This window comes from Psammomys obesus, unplaced genomic scaffold, assembly GCF_907164565.1.
Source record: "Psammomys obesus unplaced genomic scaffold, mPsaObe1.curated_primary_1811, whole genome shotgun sequence".
NCBI lineage: Eukaryota > Metazoa > Chordata > Mammalia > Rodentia > Muridae > Psammomys > Psammomys obesus.
In genome coordinates, this window is record NW_026596079.1 from 21,184,050 (window position 1) to 21,207,884 (window position 23,835).

General features: G+C 41.3%; 1 protein-coding gene across 1 annotated transcript in view; it reads left to right on the forward strand.

The window, feature by feature from the left end:
• The window catches only part of Sntb1 (syntrophin beta 1), a 246,996-nt gene that overhangs the window by 193,094 nt on the left and 30,067 nt on the right, over positions 1–23,835 (forward strand). The window contains exon 4 of the mRNA XM_055626379.1: positions 23,109–23,248. Within this exon, the coding sequence (XP_055482354.1) occupies positions 23,109–23,248 (140 nt within the window). The remainder of the gene's footprint in view (positions 1–23,108; positions 23,249–23,835) is intronic.

A 23,835-nucleotide genomic window follows, 5' to 3' on the forward strand; every position in this document is an offset into this window, starting at 1 on the left:
AGGGAGAGAGGGAGGGAGGGAGGGAGGGAGGGAGGGAGGAAGGAAGGGAAGGATACATCTTTGACACCCAAACCAACTGTAAATCTCTAAGTACTCTTGAAATTACAGGTCTCAGTACTACGCTGGCTAACACCCAACAACTTCCAACAAATAAACAGAAGTGGGTCTTCCCACAGTGGCCAGTCAAATGCTGGTGAACTGGAAGATCATCTTCTTCATTCCCAGAGCTTTTATTACCGTCAAAGCGATAGTCAATTTCTCACAGTTGATTTGAATCAGTACACAAATAAATATGTAATGTGTGTTTATAGCACAACCACCAAACACAAAAAGCTGCATGAACATACAATGTCATTTTGTCTGTCCCACCATTTCAAGAGGCAATAGCAAGATTCTGATGTGATAGAACCACACAGCTCACAGTTGTCTTCTGTCGTTTACATGCAATGCTATGAACTTTTAATGTTTATTTGTGCTTTGAAATGGCAATAGCTAAAGAAGCAAAGATCAAAGCCCGTTCTCACTCTTGGCCTGTAAACCTTGATTTAAGGTTTTCTTACAGCTGGCTCTTTTGCTAGCCATCTCAGGTACAGGCCTCACCCTTTCTTTCTTTGTGACCAGATTTTACTCAACACTTGTGCTGTCCTGGATAATACCCCACAAGGATACACAGGTCATAGCTCTATGAACATCACTTTCTAGGGGGAAAAGACTTTGCAAATATGATTAAGATTCAACCGGTGAGATAATTCTGGGTTCTTTTGCTAGGTTCTAAATGCAATTATATATTTGTGGGCTGTGTTATGGGCATAGATAAAATGTGGGCCTCACCTGTGTTAGACAATTGGTGAGCCTCATCCCTAGCCCACAAGTATTTTGTAAGAAGGAGACAAAGGGAGACATCAAATGAAAGAAAAGAAGTCACAAGATGGAAGCAGAGTTTGAGGTAATGCCACACCTTTGTCTCCAAAGGTGGAGGAACATGAAGAATGTATCTCTAGAAGCCAGGGGAAAAAAAAAAACAAAAATAGAAACAAAGAAGGATTCTCCCTCTAAGACTTCACGATACCTTGGCTTCCCAGAAGCACCAATTTTGGACTTTCAAGTTGTAGATACACACAGATAAACACACATGAAGAAGTAGGCACACACACTCTTATCTGGGAGTCAGTTCACTTAGAGGTGACTGACACAGCTCAGGCACCCAAGTCTTCAGTTCTGAACAAGGACTAAGGATGATCACAGCAAAGGGCAGGTCTGTCTCAAGCTCTTGACCTTCATCTTGATACCTGCTGCACATTTAAATCTCACTATCACACTAAAATAGTCCTGACATAAAAGTAACCTTTCTCGGTATATGGATCTGTGAAACTAAGTACATTCAATTGCTGTCATCTGTGACCCAGCAGCAAGTCTTTGTACTGGGCTAGAGAGATGGCTCCATGGATAAGAGCACTGAATGCACTTCCGGTGAACCCAGCCAGGTTCGATTTACAGCACCTACACAGTGGCTCACAGCATCTGTAACTCTAGGCCTAGGGGAGGCCCTCTTCTGACCTGGATATGTCTTGGCACCCGTGTGGTGCTCAGACATACTTGCAGACAAAAAAATGTGTGTGTGTATACACACATATATAAGTATATATGTACATATTATATGTATAGTATATATGTATATACATATACACATATATACTCATTATACATATATGTGTACATATATACATTACATATGTACATATATATTTATTTTTATTATGTATATAATAAAAATGAAGGTTATAAAAAGAACTTTTCGGCACTGGTGGGATGAGGGCAGCCAGGGCCCAGCAGCCACATGGCTGGCCAGCCGTGGGAGCCACTACCATGTGCAAGTGTGTGACAGAGAGAAAAGAAAGGGAAATGAGACCGTTTGAGCCTTGACACTAAGAGAGGTGGTACTGGAGACATGAGGGGGGTGAAGGGGAGAATAGCCTGTTGTGAGTAGCCTACCCTGCCGCCAGAGGCCATGGCGAAGTCCCAGCCTGTGCGCTGCTGAGGGCCATGTGGGACACACTGAAACTCTACAGCTTCCAGGACCAGATGTTTTCTATGCTTTCTTTTGTTTTGTTGGTTTTCTTTGGGGGATGGTGCAAGGGCCAAGGGTGGATGTGAAGGACAGGGAGATGAGTAGGATTGTGGTGCGTGATGTGAAATTCACAAAAATCATTGAAAAAAAAAGGAATTGTTAAAACCAATACTGCATTTACTAGCTGTCAGTGGGCCAGGGAGATGGAGGCAGTCCTAAAGCTGGTTCTGCTAAACCTGAGGATTGAAATCTTACATTTGCAAAGCAGCCTAGTTACTTGAGAGAGTAATTGAAATGTCATGCGGTTAAAATTCCCTGTGTTTTATGATAAAAGAACATCTTTTATCATCTGCCAAGAGGGAATAATAACAATTTCAACAATATATATATATATATATATATATATATATATATATAATAAAATCTTATATATATATAAATATATGTGTGTGTACATACATGCATACATATATACATTGTATATATATATTTATACATGTATAAATATATATGTATATATATATTTACAGCACCTACACATTTTGAGACAGGGCTTCTCTGTGTATCTTTGGCTGTCCTGGGATCACTTTATAGACCAGGTTGGCCTCAAACTCACAGAGGTCCACCTGCCTCTACCTCCCAAGTGCTGGGACTAAAGGCGTGTGCCACCTCACCCAGCTACATTTTAATTGTTTTTAAATAGTGTGTTTCTTATAACCATTTTTAGAGAATTAAAAGGATAACCTTGAAAGAATTAATTAAAATACTACTTCTAGCCTATCTTCACTTTGAAAATAAATTTTCTACCAAAAGTTTAAAAAAAGAGAGACAGAACTTTTCAGCTTCCTACACTGAAGAGCCATATCAGCAAACAACTCCTGTTACCCCTGCTCCCTCTGGCCCTCATTTCTTCCCATGAGATTCAGACATATCCTTCAAACATACAAGAACAGGACATTCAAAGTCTGAAAAAAGTTCAGAAATTTTAAATCATTTATCAAGGCTTGAAAGTCACTAGGACCAAAGCTCTTTAGCAGAAAAAGACTCCCCTTGTGTTCATAGTAAAATATTAATCATAAAACCTCAAACAACACAGCCCTTGGAAAAAAAGGACCAATGAAGTTCTCACCTTGTTCTACTGCCCGATGTTCTCCTAACAAGGAACCTCTCAACAGTTTAATATATTCCCTGTGTCAGGGACTTTTTTGTATTTTTAAATTTAGGCCAACTTTAAAATGAAACCTCCCAATAGTATCATAGCTGAGTTGGTTTGTGGGATTAGGAAAAGCCCATGTAAATGACTCCCTACCCCCCAAGTAAACTTCTCATCCTGTGTTTTGTCATTAACATTCCATCTTTAACAAGTCATGTCTTAACATGTAAAGAAGACTAATTCCTTCATTCCTAACAACCTTACAAGCTTATCTGAAATGTGTCTGTCTTCATCCCACAACCTGTCTATCACATTTTATTACCATTTTTTTTTTTTGCTTCCTTTTCTATTATTATAGCAATTCTATAGGTCAGGGACTATTTGTGCCTTATCCACTGAGCAGTTATGGAGTGGACAGGATGGTAAAAGCTAGAGTAAGTGTTTTATCAGATGCAAGAGTCTGTGATAAATGTATCAGGCATGAGACTTCAGGATTCTGTGACACAATAGGGCCAAAAGAAGGGTAGACTTGAAAAATAGATTTAGACATTGCTTGTGTTAAGAAGCATTGACCTCTCAATTGGGCCTATGAGATAACTAACAGAACAAAAGCACACTGTCAGGATCTTTGTATGTGTGTGTGTGTGTGTGTGTGTATCCTTTACTCTGAGTTACCTGCTGAACTCTGCAGAGTCAAAAAGAGCCTGCCCCATCCACGTGGCTAAAAGTACAAAGATAAGTTGTTATATTAAACCTGGTTACCTTGGATCCAGAAACTGCAAAAGCCTGAAAAATAGTCTCACATACACCACTCCCTATCACTGCAATGATGGTGAAACCGCACTTTGAACAGAAGCGATTGTCTCCTCAGAACCACATTGACCCCCTCAAGCAATGGCATGGTAAAGAATTCTTTGGGGATACCTTGAAGAACCAGAAGTAAGACAATGAGAAACAACACACCTAGACCAGGCTCCTTAAGTATAAGTATCTCTTGTCCCAATTCTTCTTCTGTTTATTCCTGAACTCATATCAATACCCCCCAAAGGCAGCCTTGGGGTTACTAGACTTCTTTGTTTGTTCCTTTTGTTAATGTGGCCATATTGAATGAAACCTCTCCTGCTTTTCAACATTTCTTATCTCTGTAAATAGGGTACTGGGATAAGCCTAGATTTGGGGGGTAGGAGTGCTGCTGGGAATTTCCAGTTGCATGGAGCAAGTAGAAGGCCATTCAGTGTCCATTCTGGATAGGCTTTAGGTCTGTTTCTTCAAGACACGTAGTTCAAACCTAGGGCCTGCTGGGAATTTCCATTTGCATGGAAGGCCATTCAGTGTCTGCACGCTGGATCAGCTTTAGGTCTGTTTCTTCAAGGCACATGCTTCAGTTCATATCCATCCCCTGTTGACTATACTGAATATCATCCCTGCTTGTACAATTCAACTTCACATTTTTCCTCATTTATCTTCTTTGTGAATCAAAGCTCTCTCTCTCTCTCTCTCTCTCTCTCTCTCTCTCTCTTTTTAAGTATGGGAAGATGGAAAAATTGAAGCAAGAGAGGAGTGCCTCAACTATTTTTTGGTTTTGCTTTTGTTTTGTGTCTCAAATGTTTTTTTATTTATTTATTTATTTATTTTTATTCCCTCCCCAAGTTTTTCTTTTTAGCAGCTGTATAAACATTTGGCCAAAAACACCATGGGAAAAGGGTGTGGGCAAAACATCCTATGCAAAGGAATGTATTGTGTGCGGAAACATTTTTATAGGAAGACAACAATCTCCATGTATTTGTCATTCCAGGTATGTCTCTCAAATAAAATGACCATGTTCACACCTGCCCTAGAGGTGTGTAATTCAAAGGGAATTCCAAAATTAAAAATAGAAGCACTTCTAGAGAAAGAGCCAGTGGATTTAACTAAGAAAACTCTTAACTAACTATGGTGATAAATGCCCACAGTTGCCACAGTTTATGAAGATTAACTTAGTGTGTGTTTGACGGCTTATGTGATGTCTGTCCCCTCTAGCAGCCTATGAGCTTCTTTCAGGGAGTGCTGATTTAATTCTGCTTGTCAAATTATGCTCAGATCCTAGTGCCTGATGCAAAGCATGTGCCCGGTAAATATTTGCAACCTGCAGGGTTACCGATTCTCACGTAGTTAAGACAGGCAGCTTGTAATGGTGTAAAGTATTTTTAAAAGTTCTCCACTTACTGGTATGAAGTGGGTCTATAGTTCTGTGTTTTGGTTTGTTTTCTTGTTCTGGTGTCTTTCTATCAAAGTTTTCAGCCTTTGTGATTCTATTTGGAGAAGAAGTGCTACGTTTATAGATGATTTCACTATTCTGATGAATGGGGCTAGCTGTAGATAATTAGTGACCATTGTTATAGAAGCAGATTGTTCTGCTCTAGAAAGAGATTGACTTCTAGTACTCCTATTATGCAAAAGTAGCAAAATTAAACAGAAGTGGTCACCATCACCATTATCGGAACTATCTCTTTTTCAATTTAACTAAATAAAAATGAATTTTATAGCCACAGAGAACAAAAATTGTTAAACACCAAGTAAGTCACCTTCTTCAACATAGAACTTTCCACCTGTTTGCACATTATGAAAAGAGAGAGCTAAGTTTTCATAGGAGAGGACTATGCGTGACACTCAGGGCAACTCGGCTGTAAAGGGTGCAAAAATTCACTGAGCTGTAGCTAGTATGATGGTGTGGACCAGGAGACAGAGCTGGTGCAGATGGAGCATGTGTAGACTCATAGAAGCAGGGCAGCTGCGGATGCCCGCTGGAGGGTGTCCATGACCCATCCTGTTGTGGTGGGTCACGTGCTTTCTGTCCCAATCCTCACCCTCCCCTCATTTTGAGATATCAAGCCAGGTATTCTTAGGCATTCCTTCCAAAAAGTAATGTAAACTCTCCTGGGACTGTTGTGTATCTTTGCGAAAGAACCTAGGAGTCCACATAGGCCATTAAACACAGAGTCCTCCTACAGCTACAGACAAAGGGCTAAGGTGAGGAATGTCAACACATTTGGTAGGATAAAGCTGAAATGAAATGGATTAGATTTGCCAGTAAATACACAGCACATAGAAAGCTGCCTGAAGAAGAATCAAAATGTTAGAAAGGATAAAGGAGTGTTCTTGGGGTGGAGTTCAACCTGCCAGATTTTCAGAAGGAAGTCTAAGACTGTCTGAGAGACCACATGCTGTATTCCAGGTTAGTTATGGTTCCTCTCATGTGTTGCCCAATTCTACACATGCTCTCTCCCTAGGAAGTATCAACAAGTGCTTCATTCTGAGAACCAGAGCAGTGTCAACCATTTAGGCTGTAACCCGGGGTTACAGAGGAGTATCCAAAATCAACTTTGTTACGGACATGATACAATAGTGGTGTTCCGGATCAGCAGTGAGCAAAGGGATCACAGGAAGTGTGAAGGGTAATAGTGTTCACATTGATAAAATGTACACCTGGAATGCTACTACAGATGTTGATTGTGCTTCCCATCTATTGCATGTAACATTTGATTCTCATAATAATCTTATAAGTTGACATTACTACCTTATTAAGATAAGCCAATGTAAGGTGTTAGTAGAAAACAAGCAAGTAAACAACTGAGCATTTTCCTGTCTGGTGAAGGTAGCATTCTTGTACAAGCAGACTATATGAGCACACCACCTATGTGCACGTGGGTGAGTTCTGTTTCAACTGTACCATAGAATCTTGATCTCCTCTGATCTGCTCACAGGTATGTCTCTCCTCAACCACTCCCTGCTGGGACTACAATACCCTGCTTGTCCAGTTGTTGTAATAGGCTGAAACCATGAACTTCAGCCTGGTTTCCAAGCACTCTCTAGACCCTGGCCATCAATCAAATTTGAACTTTCTCCTAAGAATCTGGTGTCTCTTGAAATCATAGCGGCGTGCTTTTTCTAAACTCCAAATTTTAAAAATACATTTGACTAATATTCCCAAAGATCATAGGTTAGGTCACTGTCCTAGTTTCATTGCTGTTTCTGTCCTTTTGTGCCCTGACAAATAGTGACATAAGGGAGGAATGGCTTTAGTTGGCTTACAATCCCAAGTCACAGGCCATCATTTCTGGGAAGTCAGTGCAGGAACTCAGGAAGTATGTCATCTCTCACCCACAGGTAAAGCCAAAGAGAGAATAATCATACTCTTTCCTGTTGCTGCTCAGACAGATTTCATCACTTTGACACAGTTCAGGGTCTGGCTTGTGCACTGGTTGGTCCCTCCCACTTTACAGAGGTTCTTCCCACCTCAATTAACAATCAAGACAGTCCCCCACAGACATGTCTTGAGGCCAATCTGATCTAGAGAACTCCTTAGTTGAAACCCTCTTCCAGGATGATTCAACTTGACAGTTAAAACTAAGCAACAAAGGAACTGACACAGTTGTTTTTGAACAAATACTCTCGATGTTTTAGATGCACTGAAGTAACACTACAATTGCAAGTGACATCAACGAGATAACTGATATTATAGCCAACAATCTAATCTGCATTTAGACTGCTGATCACAGAATTAGAGCATCGATTGTCATTAGGCAGTAAATGAAATTTTTATTAGATTTTCAGTGTATTTAACTCACAGGCATCTGTTTTATCTCTTTATGACACTGGTCAAGTCAGCTTTTCATTCTTCTTGTTTATTTAGACCCCTGCCCTGACTGCCTGCTACTATCCGAGGCACTTTGCACAGTGCCTACCACACAGTCTAGGCTAGAAAAACATGTACTGGATGAATGAGCATGTTCTGAAGCAAGGCAGAAGAAAAGAAAATCATAAAAGACCTTGCTCTTCCAGAAAGGAATGGTCTTTTTTGGTTCTTCAAAATTACTGCTTTCTCAGATTTACAAACCCAAGACTATATTTAATTAATGTCATGGTAATTTTGTAAGAGAGCTGTTATAAAAGCCTTCTTAGAGCAAAGGTTGCTCAAAACAAATGCCCATATTTGGAAGGATTTAAACACTAGAAGACTCAACTTTCAGTTTGGAGCACTGCCTCTTCATGCTTCATTTGATTCCCTGGAGCTTATGAGTGTTATTTCAAAGACGCTTCAAGTTCTCTTCATGGACTTTTTGTTCTAAGAAGGAGCCTGTTGCTCCTGAGTACAGCAAGGAAAACAGCCAAGAATCGAGCCCTCACCAGACCCTGGATCTTGTAGCACTTTGTGCTTCACAGTCTCCTGAACTGGAGAAATCCATTTCTTTGTTTGTTAAAGCAGTCAGCTGACCCAGTTGCCCAGACATTCCCATAACAAAACAAGAGAATAGAGCAAAAATGTGAGAGCAATAGGCGAATGCAGTTTGGGAAACTATAAAACATAAATCAAGTGTTTGTGAGTGCTGTGCCAGAGAACCATGAGAGAGAGAGGAAATCGCTGAAAGTTTTCTTATATTGGTGTGTTTACCTTGGTGTAAACCAAGCCACCTCAAGAAGCACTTATCTCAGTATCACAGACACTGACTGTTAAATGACAAAGGGGTTGTCACCCAGGGTCCAAATGAGTGCATGGGCTGGTACATCCCAACGTAGAATAACACTCTAAAGTGCAGAAACGGGCATGTGTACTTAAGTCCTAGATATCAGAGGTCACTGGGTGTGGGGTTCAAGAATCCAATTTTAATAGGTACCCACTGATGTGGAGACAAGAAAGTCAAGATCATTAGAAATCACTGGTAGAAAAGAAGTGTATCCAAAATTATGACAATGATGATGGCAATTGACACTATAGATATTCCCAATTTTTTGCACAAGACATAGCCAGGGTTCTTGCTATAAATATAGATTATGCCTCCAGCAATTTCCAATAATGGATCCTAAGAGGAGAAGCTTTTGGGATTTGTAAACAGCATCCCTGCTAAATCAGGCACAAGTGAACTACAGCTAAAATTCTGAGAAACACTGGGTTTTGAGAACTTTCTCTGCTATGCCTAGACATACAACTATAATCCCCTCATACACTCTGTCTGAACTCAGCCTGGTAGCCAGACAGAAGAGGAAGTTTTATTACCCCCATTTAGAGATGAGGAAAGTGAAGCATGGTAAAGGTAAGTACCTTGTTCAAGATCCCTCACAGTGAAAGGCGCTGAGCTGAGCTGCAAGCTAGACATGGCAGATAAGATTTATGCTTTATGGTGGTAGGGGGATTAGGATGTGGTGAGGTGGCTTGTGGGTAAAAGTGTCCTCCACCAAACGTGCTGACCTGAGTTTAATCCTCAGGACCTACAGACTAGAGGACAAAGTGTAATTCTCTGACCACCGCATGTGCTCCTTGGCATGCACCAGACAGACAGACAGACAGATGGGCAGATAGAGAATAAACAAATCAATACAACTTGTTTGCTTCAATTGTTTAAAATATTTTTATAGATTTTGTGCTAGACTGCATCCTTTCCACCAGGTCAGAGAAAAAAGTGAACAGTTTCACTTGGGCAGTTTTCATGGAGAACTAATGCAAGAAAAGTAAACCTGGAATTTGATTGTTTCTAGTCCTTTGACACACAGTTCTGAGGTTTCTCTAAAATTAACTCTTGTTTGGTTTTGTTTGGTTGTTTAGTAATAACTGATGATAGATTCAACTAGAACAAGTACATTGATGGAGCTTTTTGATACATCAGTAACATTAGGGTTTCCAAGATTACTAAAAAGCCACACAGAGTCAGACTATATGACTTGACAGAAAGAGAACCAACATGGTAATGAGACTGAAGATTCTTACACTTGAGGCTTTTTCCATTTTTTTCTCCTCTGAAAACAGGATAATAAAGCAGAAACTGTTTTTCAAAGAGCCTGCCTTATCGTCATCATCATCATTATAAATAATATAATATAATGAGAATGACATCTGCCTTTCAAAGGATTTCTTAAGGGGTGGGGTGAGAAGAATTTCTGTTTCCTGTCACCACCCTATAAAGAGCATATTTCCTAGGTGTTAAGGACATGGGTTGTAAGTCAAAGATAACTTGTTGACCAAACAGGGAGTATAATTGAAATGGCCCTTTGGAGTTAATGAAAGTATAAAATAGCTTTGCCCACCAGGCTGAGAGGAGTCTAATTTAATTATCCATGAGCACCACAGGTGAGAAGCAGTCTTTCATGCCTCTCTGGAAGATGGCCACGGGCAGTTTACATCTGGGAAAGAAAAAAGAGAAATGGAACCATGGGTGGATGAAGGCTGTCCATGAGAGAGCCTCTGAATCACTGACCTCAAAGCCCTCCACCAATGCTCCTGAGGAACAGTTTACATGTTCATGAAAGGCCTGAGAGGGCTGGGCAGGCAGGACTTCCACGGTTTGTCAGCCAGAATCTGCTAAGCACAGTGGGCATACATACACATAAACACGCACGTAAAAAGCAATATGAGATGGAAGCAGTCGCTCCCTGCTACAGTGTAGCCTTGTCATGTGTGAAGACTGTTTTCAGTTTCCAGAACCAAGCCGAGAGTCATTCCTTGCGCTTCTTGTGTTCTACCTGTCCCTTCAACAGACTGAAAGATATCCACTTCAGTTCGTAAGAGTGACACTTTTTTTCTCTAAGTCAGTTGATCCATATGGCAGTCTTTTCTAGAACCACAAATACTCCTAGAAGCAGTCTTTTACCAGCTGTATGGAATCCCTCACCCTGATCAAGTTGATAGATAAAACATGACCCCAGAGGTGATAGTGTGTGTGTGTGTGCCTTACATTTCTGAGAAGACTGCTGTCAGTGTGAGCACCAAATCTGTCTCACATGTATATTTCCCTTTGTCTCTATGTTGTTTATTCTTTAATTTTATTACAGGGATCTATAAAGTTTACACAAAAGAAAAATTAATAAGCCTTCAAGCCCTGATTCCCTCGTTTCCACAGTTGCTGATAGTTTGTCAGTCTTATTCAGCCCATGCTCCTTTTTTATATTTGGAAATAGCTTGGGGAAGAATTCTAAATTAAGCCTCAGACTCCCTATCATTATACTCCATACACTGTTTATCTGACTTGAATTAGTTGCTGACTGAGGTAGGCAGCATGATGCTTTCTTCCAATGTTGTTACCCCTATTCCTTGAACCTATAGTTATATTGCTTTACCCTTGGGTGGGAAAGGAGACTGCATAAATATGATTTGAATTAGAATCCTAAGATCTGGGAGGCCATACTGGACCATCTAGTTATCGTTTTTACAGGGGTGAGGGTGTCAGAGTTGTGAGAAGAAAAAGCATGGTGACAAAGAGCAAAGAGAGCAGAGATAACAAAATGCTGCCTCAGGAGCCAAGCACTAAGGGAGAGGCTGAAAGGTGTGAAAGTCAAGGAAATTCCCCCAAAGCTTCCAAAGGAGACCAACCTGCCATCACCTTGGCTCTAGGGCCTTTGAGGTCCAAAACTAGAAAACAATACACCGATTTTTAAAAATAATGAATACTCATATAAAAGCATCCATTTTTCTGCCTTTTCTTGGAATACTGAACGTTGAGTGAGGTGTTGTAGCACATGCTTGTGGTCCCAACAGTGGGCAGGCTGAGGCAGGAGAATCCAGAGTTCAGTAGTTACATCTGGTTTTTGGTCACTGTCCTACCTTGTGACTCCTTGTCTAAGGGAGTCTATAATTAACACCGTCACTGACGTGCTGCAGAAGTCAGCGTTTTGTATCCGGCACTTCCTCTGCCATGAGCTAGAACTTTACTTCGTATAGGTACAACTGGATAGAAAAGCTTTGCAGTAACAAACACCCCCTGTAATTCTTTAGCCTACCCAAGCTGCTGAACTTGTGAGATGTTTTCTGTAAGAATGCCCAGCCCGTTAAGCCACACTCAGCTCTGAGAGGATGAACAAACATTGGCACTGGGGCAAGCGCTCCCAATGAAGAAAATGATGTGCTAAAGTAGCAAAAACAACAAATGCAAATCAAATTCAGAATATTTTGCCTCCTCCTTCAAATAACAAGCCATGATATGAATATTATTTCTTCGATTTTTCAATGAGGAGTAAACATAAATGACTAATTTTGTCACTCTCCATGTTATAAATAGAGGCATCCCTTAAGGCTGGTGAGTCATTTACACCTTAGTCTTGAATTACTTTAATCAGATGTGAGGCTTGGGGAATAAAGAGCTCTGATTACTAGGAAAAAAATTTAGGAACTTGGACTAAACTGCTGTCTGCTCAGAGTGTAACCCCATGTGCCAAGAAATAAGAAAGAAAGACAAACTGACAAGAAGGCTCCAAGGGAGGCATGGTGTGTTGCCTCTATGCTTTGAGGTGAGTCCTGTGGACTCCAGCCTGCAGGAGACCATCCTCCTGGGTTCCCACCTGTCTTCTGCCCACAGATTTCTTGATATTCCTACAGAATTCCTCATTTTCTTCTTGTGGGAGGCAGTTTATGATCTGGAAATAGCACAAGTTTTAAATACAAGAATGCACACCAGTGGCTTTATAATGCTAAGCTTTTAACCTTGACCATGAAATGAGTTTCCGGAAGCATGATTTCTTCTTCTGCTAAATGGGAATAATAATAAATGCCTCAAAGGCTTGGTAAAATAGCATGGTTCTTGCATTTGCATGATAAGGTTGCCGAATATAGAATCACAAACTGGATGGCTTAACAACAGAAACTTGTCTCTCAGTTTTAGAGCTAGAAGTCCAAGGTTAAGGTGCTGAATGGAATATTTTCCTTTTAGGGCTATGAAAAAGATTCTGTCCTGTATTTCTTCACTAGCTGCTGGTCACTATGAGATGCTGGTGATCTTTGGCTTGCAGATATACCATCCTGTTTTCATCTCAGTGTAACACAGCCTCTTCTCTTTGTGTATGTCTGTGTTCACAATTCCTCTGTGTACATAAAATTTTAGATTGGGGAGTCTGCAATGGTGACTATGGATTGTCAGCTTGATGGGATGAAAAATCATTCTAGAAGAAAATCTCTGGGAATTTCTGTTCGGAGTTTTATAGATTAAGTTAGTTGAGGTGGGGAAACACACAGGAAATATGAATGGCACCAATCTGTGGGCTAGGACTGAATATAAAGATGAAAGAGAGCTGGATTCCAGTTTTCATTGCTCTCTGATTCCTGACCGAGGATGTGACATGACTGACTAGCTGCTTTTTGCTCGTGCTGCCATGACTTTCTCATTGTGATGGACTGCGTCTCCTCAAACTGAAAGCTGAGTTAAACCATGCCTCGCCTAAGCTGATTCTTGCCAGGTGTTTTGTCACAGCATTGTAACTAACGTGGAGAGAAACCTGCTCCTATAGAAACTCATCCCGGCTTTGATGAAGTGCATCTACAGAGGCCCAGTCTCCAACTAAGGTCACAATCTGAGGGTTACAATTTCAGCTTATGGATTTGGGGGAACCCATCACTGTACTGATCGTGGAGCAAGCTCTCTTAAGCCCCCTCACCTCTTACTCTCCCTTGATAAACAGAATTCTTTTCCTGTTGTAAACCTTTAAGCCCCAGCTTTACTTGACTCAATCCAATGAAAGTGCCAAGCTCTTTCTAACGCTTCTTCTCAAAATTACCCCTCTAACTTACTACTGTTTTTAGAAGATCCAAAGATTTAACAAATTGCAAACAATCCCAAGCTTAATCCAATAATACCGCATAATTCAGGTAGGGCACAATTTTGAAATTTACCTTTGGACTTTCCTGAGGAAAGAATGAGCTGAGAAAATGAGTAAACAAAATTAAAAGGGATTGTTTACATATTTGAAAGAATGAGGCATTATGAAGTATTGGGGGGGGGGAGTATCTTAATGAACCATCGGCCTTCATTTAAATAGCTCACGTTTAAACCTGTCTGAGGGAAGTGGCTGTATCCTGCAGGAGACACCACCATGTTTCCAGATGGTCCTGGGCACTGACAGTGGGTCACAAACACACATTTGACTCTAAAGAGATAGCTGCTGGGATGGCTTTACTCAGCTGAATCTGAGCAATGAGGGAAGAAGCTTGACATGGCAGGCTGGTGGAGATGCAGAAAGCTAGGTCTGGGAAATAAAGAGGATTTGAGAGCCATGAAGGCTTCACTGGAAGGACCAAGCTTCTAGTCGTGAAATCAATGCCGTCAGGTTGAGTGCACACAAATTGCTAAAGTGTGAATGGCAAAATGGACACACTGCAGAACCCTAACTCACGGCCAGGGTTCCTTTCAGAATGCTGACATGGTGGCTCGGAATAGGATTTAGAAGGCTATAACAATCGATCCTTTCTCTTTGTTGGGGTTTCCAACCTAGATCTATATGAAGTACTTACTAATAAAAACCATTAACAGCTCTGAACAGACCCAACGTACAACTGACATTTTCTGTATGAAATTTGTGCTCGAGAATAAGATAATTGACTTAAAAGGAATAAAAACTATTGATGTTTTAAAGTTTACGATCTTGTTTTCGGTCTCATTCATAGCTTTTCTAAGGTATATGCATACTATGTGCCACAGGTTTGTCATGTCTCATTTTAAAGCTTGGCCTAAGTGCTATGTTTTGCTCACGGGCTGTGCTCTCCATGATACTGGGTCTGCAGAGGGAAGCAGACAAAGGCACAGAAAGGAAAGATATATCCTTTCTCTCTATATACAGTAAATGTTCGGCAAGGCTGCCATCCTGTTTTCAAGAGGCATGGAAGGGCAGCTGGTGGACAACCTTCCTAAACTTACAATAAGCCACAGTCTCAGGCTGACAGACCCGAGGTATTAGTCCCATTTCACTGTTTCTCCTGAACTCACAGGTAGACATGGAATAACCCAAGGGAATACGATACCACTTTCCTTTTGCATGAAAGAACAAATTGGAATGCTGAAGAATGCTGTGTCATTAGTGGCAGGCAGATAAAGGAAGCTGTGGAAAGGCACAGCCCTGTGTAGTGAGTGACTCAGCGACAGAGAGCAGGCTCTGCTGAGCTTCCCGCCTCATCTTCCTGAAATGCCATTCAATGAGAGGAGATTTAAAACCAAGCTGCATGCCTGTCTCAGTGGATATGCGCTCTGCCCTGAGGTTGGCTTCATTATGAGGTCCCATGGAACACGACGTTACTTCTAATAGAGCCACCAAAGTTCCCTGTTAGAGAGCATTAACATCTGACCTTCACACACTCGGGAAATAACAACAGTTTGTAAGAAATCAACTCTGTCTGCAAATGTGCAGAGGGACTAAAGAACTCTGAAAATGCATTGGGTTCCAGCCCCTTTGTTGTGATGGATTCCCCTCTGCTCTTCCCTAGGAAGTCTGGGAGCAGGGTGCCATGGGTCCCAGGGATTCCAATGACCTTGTGACCTCGGTTAAATGCTAAACACGAGTCTTAGATCAATGCCCTCCTCTCAGCAATCCTGGAAGACTCTGTGTTTCTCTAAAATATTTTATTATAATATTAAATAAATTAAATTAGCAATGCTTGTTCATGGTTTCTTGTAAACTAATGAAGACAAAAACTACCTAAAATTTCAGTCTTGATGGATAATTCTTCTGTTTGTATGTCTTATAAAAATAAAAAAGCCTATTGTAATGTTCTGTTATTTTGGAAGCTGATTTTCCAAAACAACAATATCTAATTTTTTCCTCCCTTAAGAGATGACTGTACTACGGATTAGTTTATATTTCCTAGATTTTTCAACATTTCAACATTGAATTTTATACTATATATAGTCTAGATGTGCCTTATTTTATTTTGCAAAATCATTTGAATTCATCTGTTATGATATGCATGAATAGTTCATTCTTTGTTTCTGTTTTACCTCTTTTCCCATTATATAGCTATGTAGCATTTGATTGTATATTCATCTATTGATAGACATTTGGTTCTGGGGAATACAGATATTTAAAATAAGGTTATTGTGTGGCATGTCAGTTACTTTTCTCGTTGTTAGAACAAAAATACAAAAGCAGCTGAAGGAAGGAGGTGCATGTTGGCTCACCATCCTTTGTGGTAGAGAAGGCATGGCAGCAGGGCCTTGAAGCAGCTGGTCACAGTGCTGTTCACAGAGAGATGAATATTGGTAATACAGTTGCTATCTCTTTTTTAGTCAGTCTTGGATCACAGCCCATACGATAGTGCTGTCCCCGTTCCAAATGGGTCTTCCGTCCTCCACTAAACTTCTCGGCAAATGCTATTGTAGACATGCCCAAAGGTATGTCTTCTGAAAGATTCCGCGTCCATCGTCAACCCACAGTGAAAATTAACCATCACACACAGCCATATACTTTAATTTCCCTTGGCTTAACACAAGTATAAGAAGTAAGTGAATTAAATGAAACATGTATGTTAAACTTTCAAAGAGATTTCTACGTTGTTTTCCAAAGTGGTTTTATCACTATGCAGTCCAGCCAAGTACATGAAAAAAATGCAGTCGCTTCGCATCATTTGGTCTGGACAACACTTTTCCACACCTTTTTTTCTAGTTGTCTATATACCTACATACAACAAAAGAGTTTCTATACCTCTTTTTCTAGTTACCCTGCTCTTCTGTGCTTAGTTTGCTACATGGGCAAACATGAGCGCTTGCTCGTGTTTGTGTGTGTGTGTGTGTGTGTGTTTGCATGCCTATATATGTGGAGGCCAGAGGTCATGTCATCTAATTTTAGCACTCTCAACCTTAATACTTTGGACAGCATCTTCACTGAACCCGTAGCTCACTGATTTGCTAGACTAGGTGGCCAGTGAGCCCCGGGAGGCCTGTTTCTGCCTCCTTTGTGCTAGGATTACAGGTGCAGACCATCGCATCTGGTCTTTATATGGCTATGGGGAGTCTGAACTGGGGTCCTCATGTTTGCACAAGTGCTTTAAGTCATCTCCCCATGTCCCTTTTTTACCTTTAACTTGTACCTTATCCTTTCTGTTTTCACTTTCCTTTGCATTTAACTGTCTATGTCTCTGGCTCCTGATTGCTGAGTCCTATAGATTGGTTAGCCTGAGCTAGAAGAAGTTAGAGATGTGAGTGGCCTTGCTGAGCACTTTGCCTGTGATTTATCTGTACCTACTTCTCTGAGAGACAGTACAGGGATTAATTAGCTAGTGTCTGTGGAGCATTTTGAAGTTGATAAATGCTGATTATTATCACACTGGTATCTCATCCATTGTTCCAAATAGCTGGCACCCTGAGGTGAAGAGGACCGATTGAAAGCTAGCCAAGATAACCATCATCTCCAATTTCAAAACTGTCATCAACTTTTCCAGAACTTTCCACCTTGCTATCCATCCCTGTCCCTATATTTGGGCCTTCCTTTCTGAGCTGCCCAAGCAGGCAAAAAAGTCCAGCAAGGAGAAAGATGGGAGCCCAGAAGGCAAGTGAGGTCTTCAGTGAGTGTATATTGCCTGACTTGGGCAGGGCCCTGTCAAGGAACACAATGCCTCAGACCTATAGGTGTGGTAAACCCTTCCCCAGATGCAGCTCAGAGGATAGCGAAGCCTTCTTTGTATCCAACTGTGATTGTATAGAGCACTGTGTATAGAAAGGATCTGCCATAGCTTTCCTCCCTCAGACGTTTAACCCCTGTAGACTGCTCCCCTATAGAGACAGTGCCTACTGGGAGGAGCCAGGCCTGCCTCCTTGTTCAGCTGTGTATACTAACCCTAACTCCTTGTTTATATTTACATAGTAATCAGGCCTGCCTCCCTAGTCAGCCGTACACAGTGAGCACCCTGAGCTTCCCTGGTGCTGCGGCTTCTCCGCCAGACAGCCCGGCCCACCTGATCCCAGCTTCTCCGTATGTCCGTGTGTCTGTCCTTCCTTCGTTCTCTCACCACTCCAGTTAGATTAAAGCCTGAAAGGACCGCTAAACACATCCAGCACCTGCTCTACTTCTCTCATGCCGCGTTCACACACTGTGCAGGGACACCACACTCAGCACGTGATACATCCAACGAGCAGTGTAGCTGGGGCTTCCGGACCTGTGCATACGCGCCTCAGCTGGCAAGTGGCAGAGCCAGATTTTGATACTACTCTTTTTTTTTTTTTTTTTTTTTTTTTTTTGCTCCAAATATTATGAGCTTGTTCAACCACCTCTGCTAAAATAGTAAGTGGGAAATCTATGTTGGGAAGACTGAGTCAGATGAGGAATAAAAAGAAGCCCTCCCCCCTCCAAAAAAATTATAAAGCAAGAATATTTATGGCTTTGGGGCAGAGACTTTTAAATTTAAAAAATAAAATGTGTTTGGGGCTGGTGAAGTGGCTCAGTGGGTAAAGGTCCTTGCTGCCAAGTCTAAAGCTGTGAGTTCAGTCCCTGCATCCTACATTGTGACAGGAGAGAACCAATTCCCTCAAGTATTCTCTGGTCTCCACAGGTGTATACACACAGAGAGACACACACACTGAAAAAAAAAGGAAATAAAGAAGAAAGGAAGGGAAAGAGAAAGAGAGAGAAATAGTTAGTTTTTAAATGATTGAGCTTTGAAGGCCATTAGCACTCATTCAGAACCATCTCGTCATTGGCCAGTGAGGATAGTAAGTCAGGAAAGGAAGCAGTCCTTGTTCCAGTCCAGTCACAGCTTGAATCTGCACTGCTATCCTTACGTAATGTAATAGTAAATGTAGCTAATACTGAGTTTTGCTTGCTGTACAAGGCACTCTGTTACACCCTCCATGAGTATTATCAGCAATTCTTTCAATCTTTAAAACTGTGTCTTGCTGTTAACAATAGCCACACTTTTTAAGGAATTAGCTTCGAAAGGTTTTAGTAAAACTGTCACTTTCAAAGCAACAGTTAATGTTCATATTCTGTGTGCTTCATAGGTGACAGGGTCGTTGTTTTTCTAATACTATTCCGGGACCAATAGGAACCACACTCAGGGGTACAAGATAAAGACTTAACTCAATGAGGTGTCAGCATGTTGCCAACATACAAACCCGTAACAACTGTCTGTGGCTTTTTACAAAGTTCTACAGTTCAACCTAAACAGGGGACCCAAGTTTATAAAGTTTATAACCCCTGAACTTGACTTTTGGAACCCATTACAAATGAGGTCCCAAGGTTTCCACTTGCAATAATGCTTTCCATTTTTCATTTTCCATTTCCAGTCAGTTTTCACCACCATTCACACCCTTTGTACTAGTTTGCAAACTTATCCTGTGATGTGCCATGGAAGTGAAAATGATTCTGTTCAGCAGGACACCGCTTCTGAATTACTGCAGAACAGAATCTCTTCCCATCTCCTGTCCTTCTCTTTTTATTATACATGCAATGAGTGCTCCAGAAATTGACAATTTCAGCATCCAAAGCAGAATGAGGGGTGGAGATGGACATTGTAATATCCACATCAGACATGACATCATGTTAATAAAATGCAGACATACCCCCAGAACTGTTGCATTGACACTGGACTATGTTGGGGGGGGGGGCAGAAAGACTAGGTTTCTAATAGACATTGTCACCAGAACAAGAGCACAGATACCTCAGCCTAACAACAACTGCAAAAAGAAATATGCTTCTGAGGCTTCAATGCCGGGCTGCTGTGGAACAAGCTATGCTTTTCAAAGTCCTATTCTTTTTTTCTTCCATGGGTTGATGTGTACATATGTGACATGCCTAGGAGGGAGGGCCTGTATGCATCAAAGTGCACATGCATGAGCCCAAGGACATTGGATATCTTCTTCAATGTCCTCTCCTCTGTTTATTAGGCAGAGTGTCTTGATGAACTCGAAGCATGCCTGCCTAATCCAGATAGCCAGCTTGCCCCTGAGCTCCCTTGGCCCTGCCCTCCGAATGCTGGCTTTGCTGCAGGTGGATCCCAAGTCTACCCTCTTCCTATGTGGGCCCTAGTGATTATAACTGAAATCCTCGTGCTTGCACAGCAAATGCTTGAGCCACTATGCCATCTCTCTGGCATCCAAAATCCTGTGCTTTTCTATGGCTTTTTATTTTTCCTTGTAAAGTCATGGGAATCCTGCTGTTCTGAAAAATTTGTACAGTATGGAGACACCCGATCTGCACACAGGGATGGTGGAAAATAGCCCCCATCAGAGGTTTTCTCACAGTATATTTTAAGGGAACCACATAGGTAGCTTGAGTAAACCATAAACTATGTAGAGATTTGGAATGATTCAAACCTACACACACTACTGGACACACTGCTGTGACACTGACCCCATGGGGACAGTGGTCATCATGCCACCATTGGTATTTACTGCCCAGGATTATTCTGCAAACTTCAGGTTGTTTCTGAAGAATCGTGATTTTTCATGTTCACATTTAAATGACTGATTGCGGTCAGCATTAATGGATCAGAGCTGACTGGGTAAGTGAGATAGTCACACTGGGAGGATCATTTTGCAGCTTCTCCAGTCCTACTTAATGGCCTGGAAAGGTAATTTACTAAGTTTAATGTAGAAGCTGGAAAATTTTATTTCGATCCCTTTCCCCAAACCACTACTTATTGCCTCCAGATATATAGCTTATTCACCTTGTAAAGACTTTTCCTTCTCACTCTCTTCTGATCTTTTGCAGATGTTTTTCCTCTGTTGTGAAGAAGTCATACAAATTCAATAAGCTAAGGGTAGATATTTTTAGTATGCATAAAGGGAAAGAAGACAAGCCGCCAGTCATTCATTCACATTCTAGTATAAACAGTTTTACAACTAATTAAGTTGGTGATGCTCCTTAGAAAGCAAGTTTTTGTTTGGAATTGCTGGAAGGTGGTGTATTAAAAACTAAGAAGAGTTCTTCAAAGACAGAGGTCTTTGTAAAAGAAAAGAGAAGTTATTTAAATTGTTGGTATAAAAGGTATGGTTGATTTAGCTTATAATGTTCCCCAAGGAAAGACATTGTCTTCATGTATTCATTCCATTTCTAAAGAACACCTTTTCAGTGTTATTTTTTTTAAGTGGACTGCTACAACGTCTATTTATCATCTGCCAGCTGCTAAGCACATCACACCCTCTGTCGCATTTAATCACCCAAGTAGCTTGGAGAGGCAGGAGCTACTCAGCAGGTACCTCCATGGTGCATGCTCTGCGTTGCATTAAGCCTTCTACGCATTTTAACTCATTTATCTTCATATCTCATCTGCAATGGATGCTACAAGTTGTCATTTCACAGATACAGAAACTGAGATACAAAGGAATTAGACGACTGACAGCTAGCAAGCTATGGAGCAGGGTTGGCGCTCTGGCTTCCCAGCTGTGGCATCAACAACTTCTCACCTTTGCTGTTCATGTGCTTGTCAGCATGAGCATGGAAGTAGTGGCAGTTAGGACCTCTCGTGAACACCAGAGCTGCCCCTGGGCTACACAGAGAAATTAGAAAAGTCAGCCCCAGCCCCAAGCTGTACATCTTCTCTACTTGGGACCCTCATTACTAATGCACTGGCCATGGTGCTGGTGTGAAAAGCAGTCACGTGCATGTGCCTCCCCGTCTGTGACGATTTCACGGTGGCACTTACTGTGATAATGAAGCCAGGCATGGTAGTGTAAGCCTGTTATCTCAGCCCTTAAGAGCCTGGGGCAGAAGGAGCCAGCCTAGGTGAGATTTTGTCTCAAGAAAAAAAAAAAAAATGATGCGTGTTTGTGTGTGTGTGTGTATAGATATTTATTCATATATACATGTGTGTATGTGTATATCTATATGCATACACACATATACCTGTGTATATATACATATATTTGTCCATACATAAATATTATATTTATGTGTATATTCAATATATGAAATATATATTGAAATAAATAAAATTAATTTAATACCTATATATTCAGTAATGATTATATATATTATATATACCTATATAGTAATGAGTATATATATAAATGATTAGAATAAAAGGAATACATAGGCAAGGTGGCTTAGCAGATGAAGGTGCTTGCCTCTAAGTCAGACAACCTGAATTTGATCTCCAGATCCCATATGGCAGAGGGAGAGAACTGCACACTGTTCTTCAACCTCCACATGCACGCTAAATAGCATATGGGTAAAATAAACAAACAAACAAATAAATAAATACTTTTAAAGGCAAATGGGGAGAAATGAGCTATGAGTTTGGCTCACCGTTAAGTTTACTTGTATTCTTAAAAGCACTTGGGTGATGGCTTAGGCAAGAGCGGTCTGCACTGAGGATCTAACCATCGCCAAAGACAATCTTTGTCCTAATCTACAGCCATGCTTCTTGATCCTGAAGGAGCATACATAGCGCTTGTACATCACGACAAATCCACATCTGGATGGGCCTGAGACTCTGCACTCCCAACAAGCTTAATCTGGGCCCTCGAGTTCAGATTCAAAAGAGAGCACTTTCATAAACAGTAGAGCGTGTAAGGAGTTCAAGGGAATTGGCACTGGGCCAAAAGAAGTCTCAGCAGCAGAAGGGCTGCAAAAGCTCATCTGGTCCAATTATGCAATCAATGCTTTCTGTCCTGTTTCTGGTTAGTCATCCTGGCCCTTGAGTTATGTAGGTATTCTTCACTGATGGGGACTGAACAGTCAGTGGAAGAAGAGAAAACTTAAAGTGATGCCTCAATCACAGGAGAAATTCCAGAGCAAGACTTAAGACTGCGTGTCTCACACCCAGAGGAAACACAGCCTCTGCAGGATATTTTTTCAGTTCCTTTGGATATTTGTTCAATTTTTTTTCATAATAAATGTGCTCTACCAGAGCTTAATATGAGAGCGCTGACTCCCCCAAGTATTTGCCTCCCACTGTGAAAACAAGATTCAGCGCTGGCTGACAGGTGAGAACCACTGACAGCTGTGCAGCAGCTCTGCTGCAGGCAGCACAATCCAGGGCTCCTGGGACATCACATATTTCAATGACCAAGAACTGCTAGGATCACGGTGGAGTTACTTCTTCCTGTTTCAACAATTGAAGCAGGAACTCATTTCGTTCGGCCCTCTGATTGAGGGGATGTCAATGTCTCTTTTCCACTCACTCTGTCCTTCAGCTATTTCACAGTTATCTGCTTTCCATTTCAGGTGCCAGGAGAGAGTGAGAAACAGTGGAAACCAGCCCTCGTTGTTCTGACTGAGAAAGATCTTTTAATCTATGACAGCATGCCACGAAGGAAGGAGGCCTGGTTCAGTCCAGTGCATTCATATCCACTTCTTGCCACCAGGTAGCCTTGGCTGAGGGTTTGGGTGTTGGGCTGCAAGTTTGATACTATCTTAATCGATTCTAGGGTGTCTAACAGTATGGCAGGGGCTGAAACTCCTCAAGAATATGGGTGCACATAGTTAACCAGGCAAGTTACTATCTGTTGTTAAACACAAGACAACATGGAGACAAGCAAAATAATCAACTGTCATTAAGGAACCAGAGCATTTGTGTGATATCCCAGGCTGGACTTGAACTTGGAAATGAACTAGATTTGTGTGTTTCCAGTCTCAGTGGCCAAGGGTAATCATCAATCATGGGCCTTTACCTTGCAGTACAGCAAATAGCCTGTGCAGATGCCCTTTCTGTTTGTAAGAGTTTACTCAGAGTAAGTTCCTCCTATTCTGTGTGAAATTCCTGTGGAAGTGGGAACACCTCGTTCTGTCTCTTTCTTGGAATGTTCGCTGTGTACTAGCTATTCACGTGAACTGTAGCTTTTCTTAGACTTCCTCACTTGGCTCTGACTGGCACACAAAACGCTGTACGTATAGAGGATGTAATTGGATGCAGAGAGATGTTCACATCCACAGAACCATCACCATAATTAAT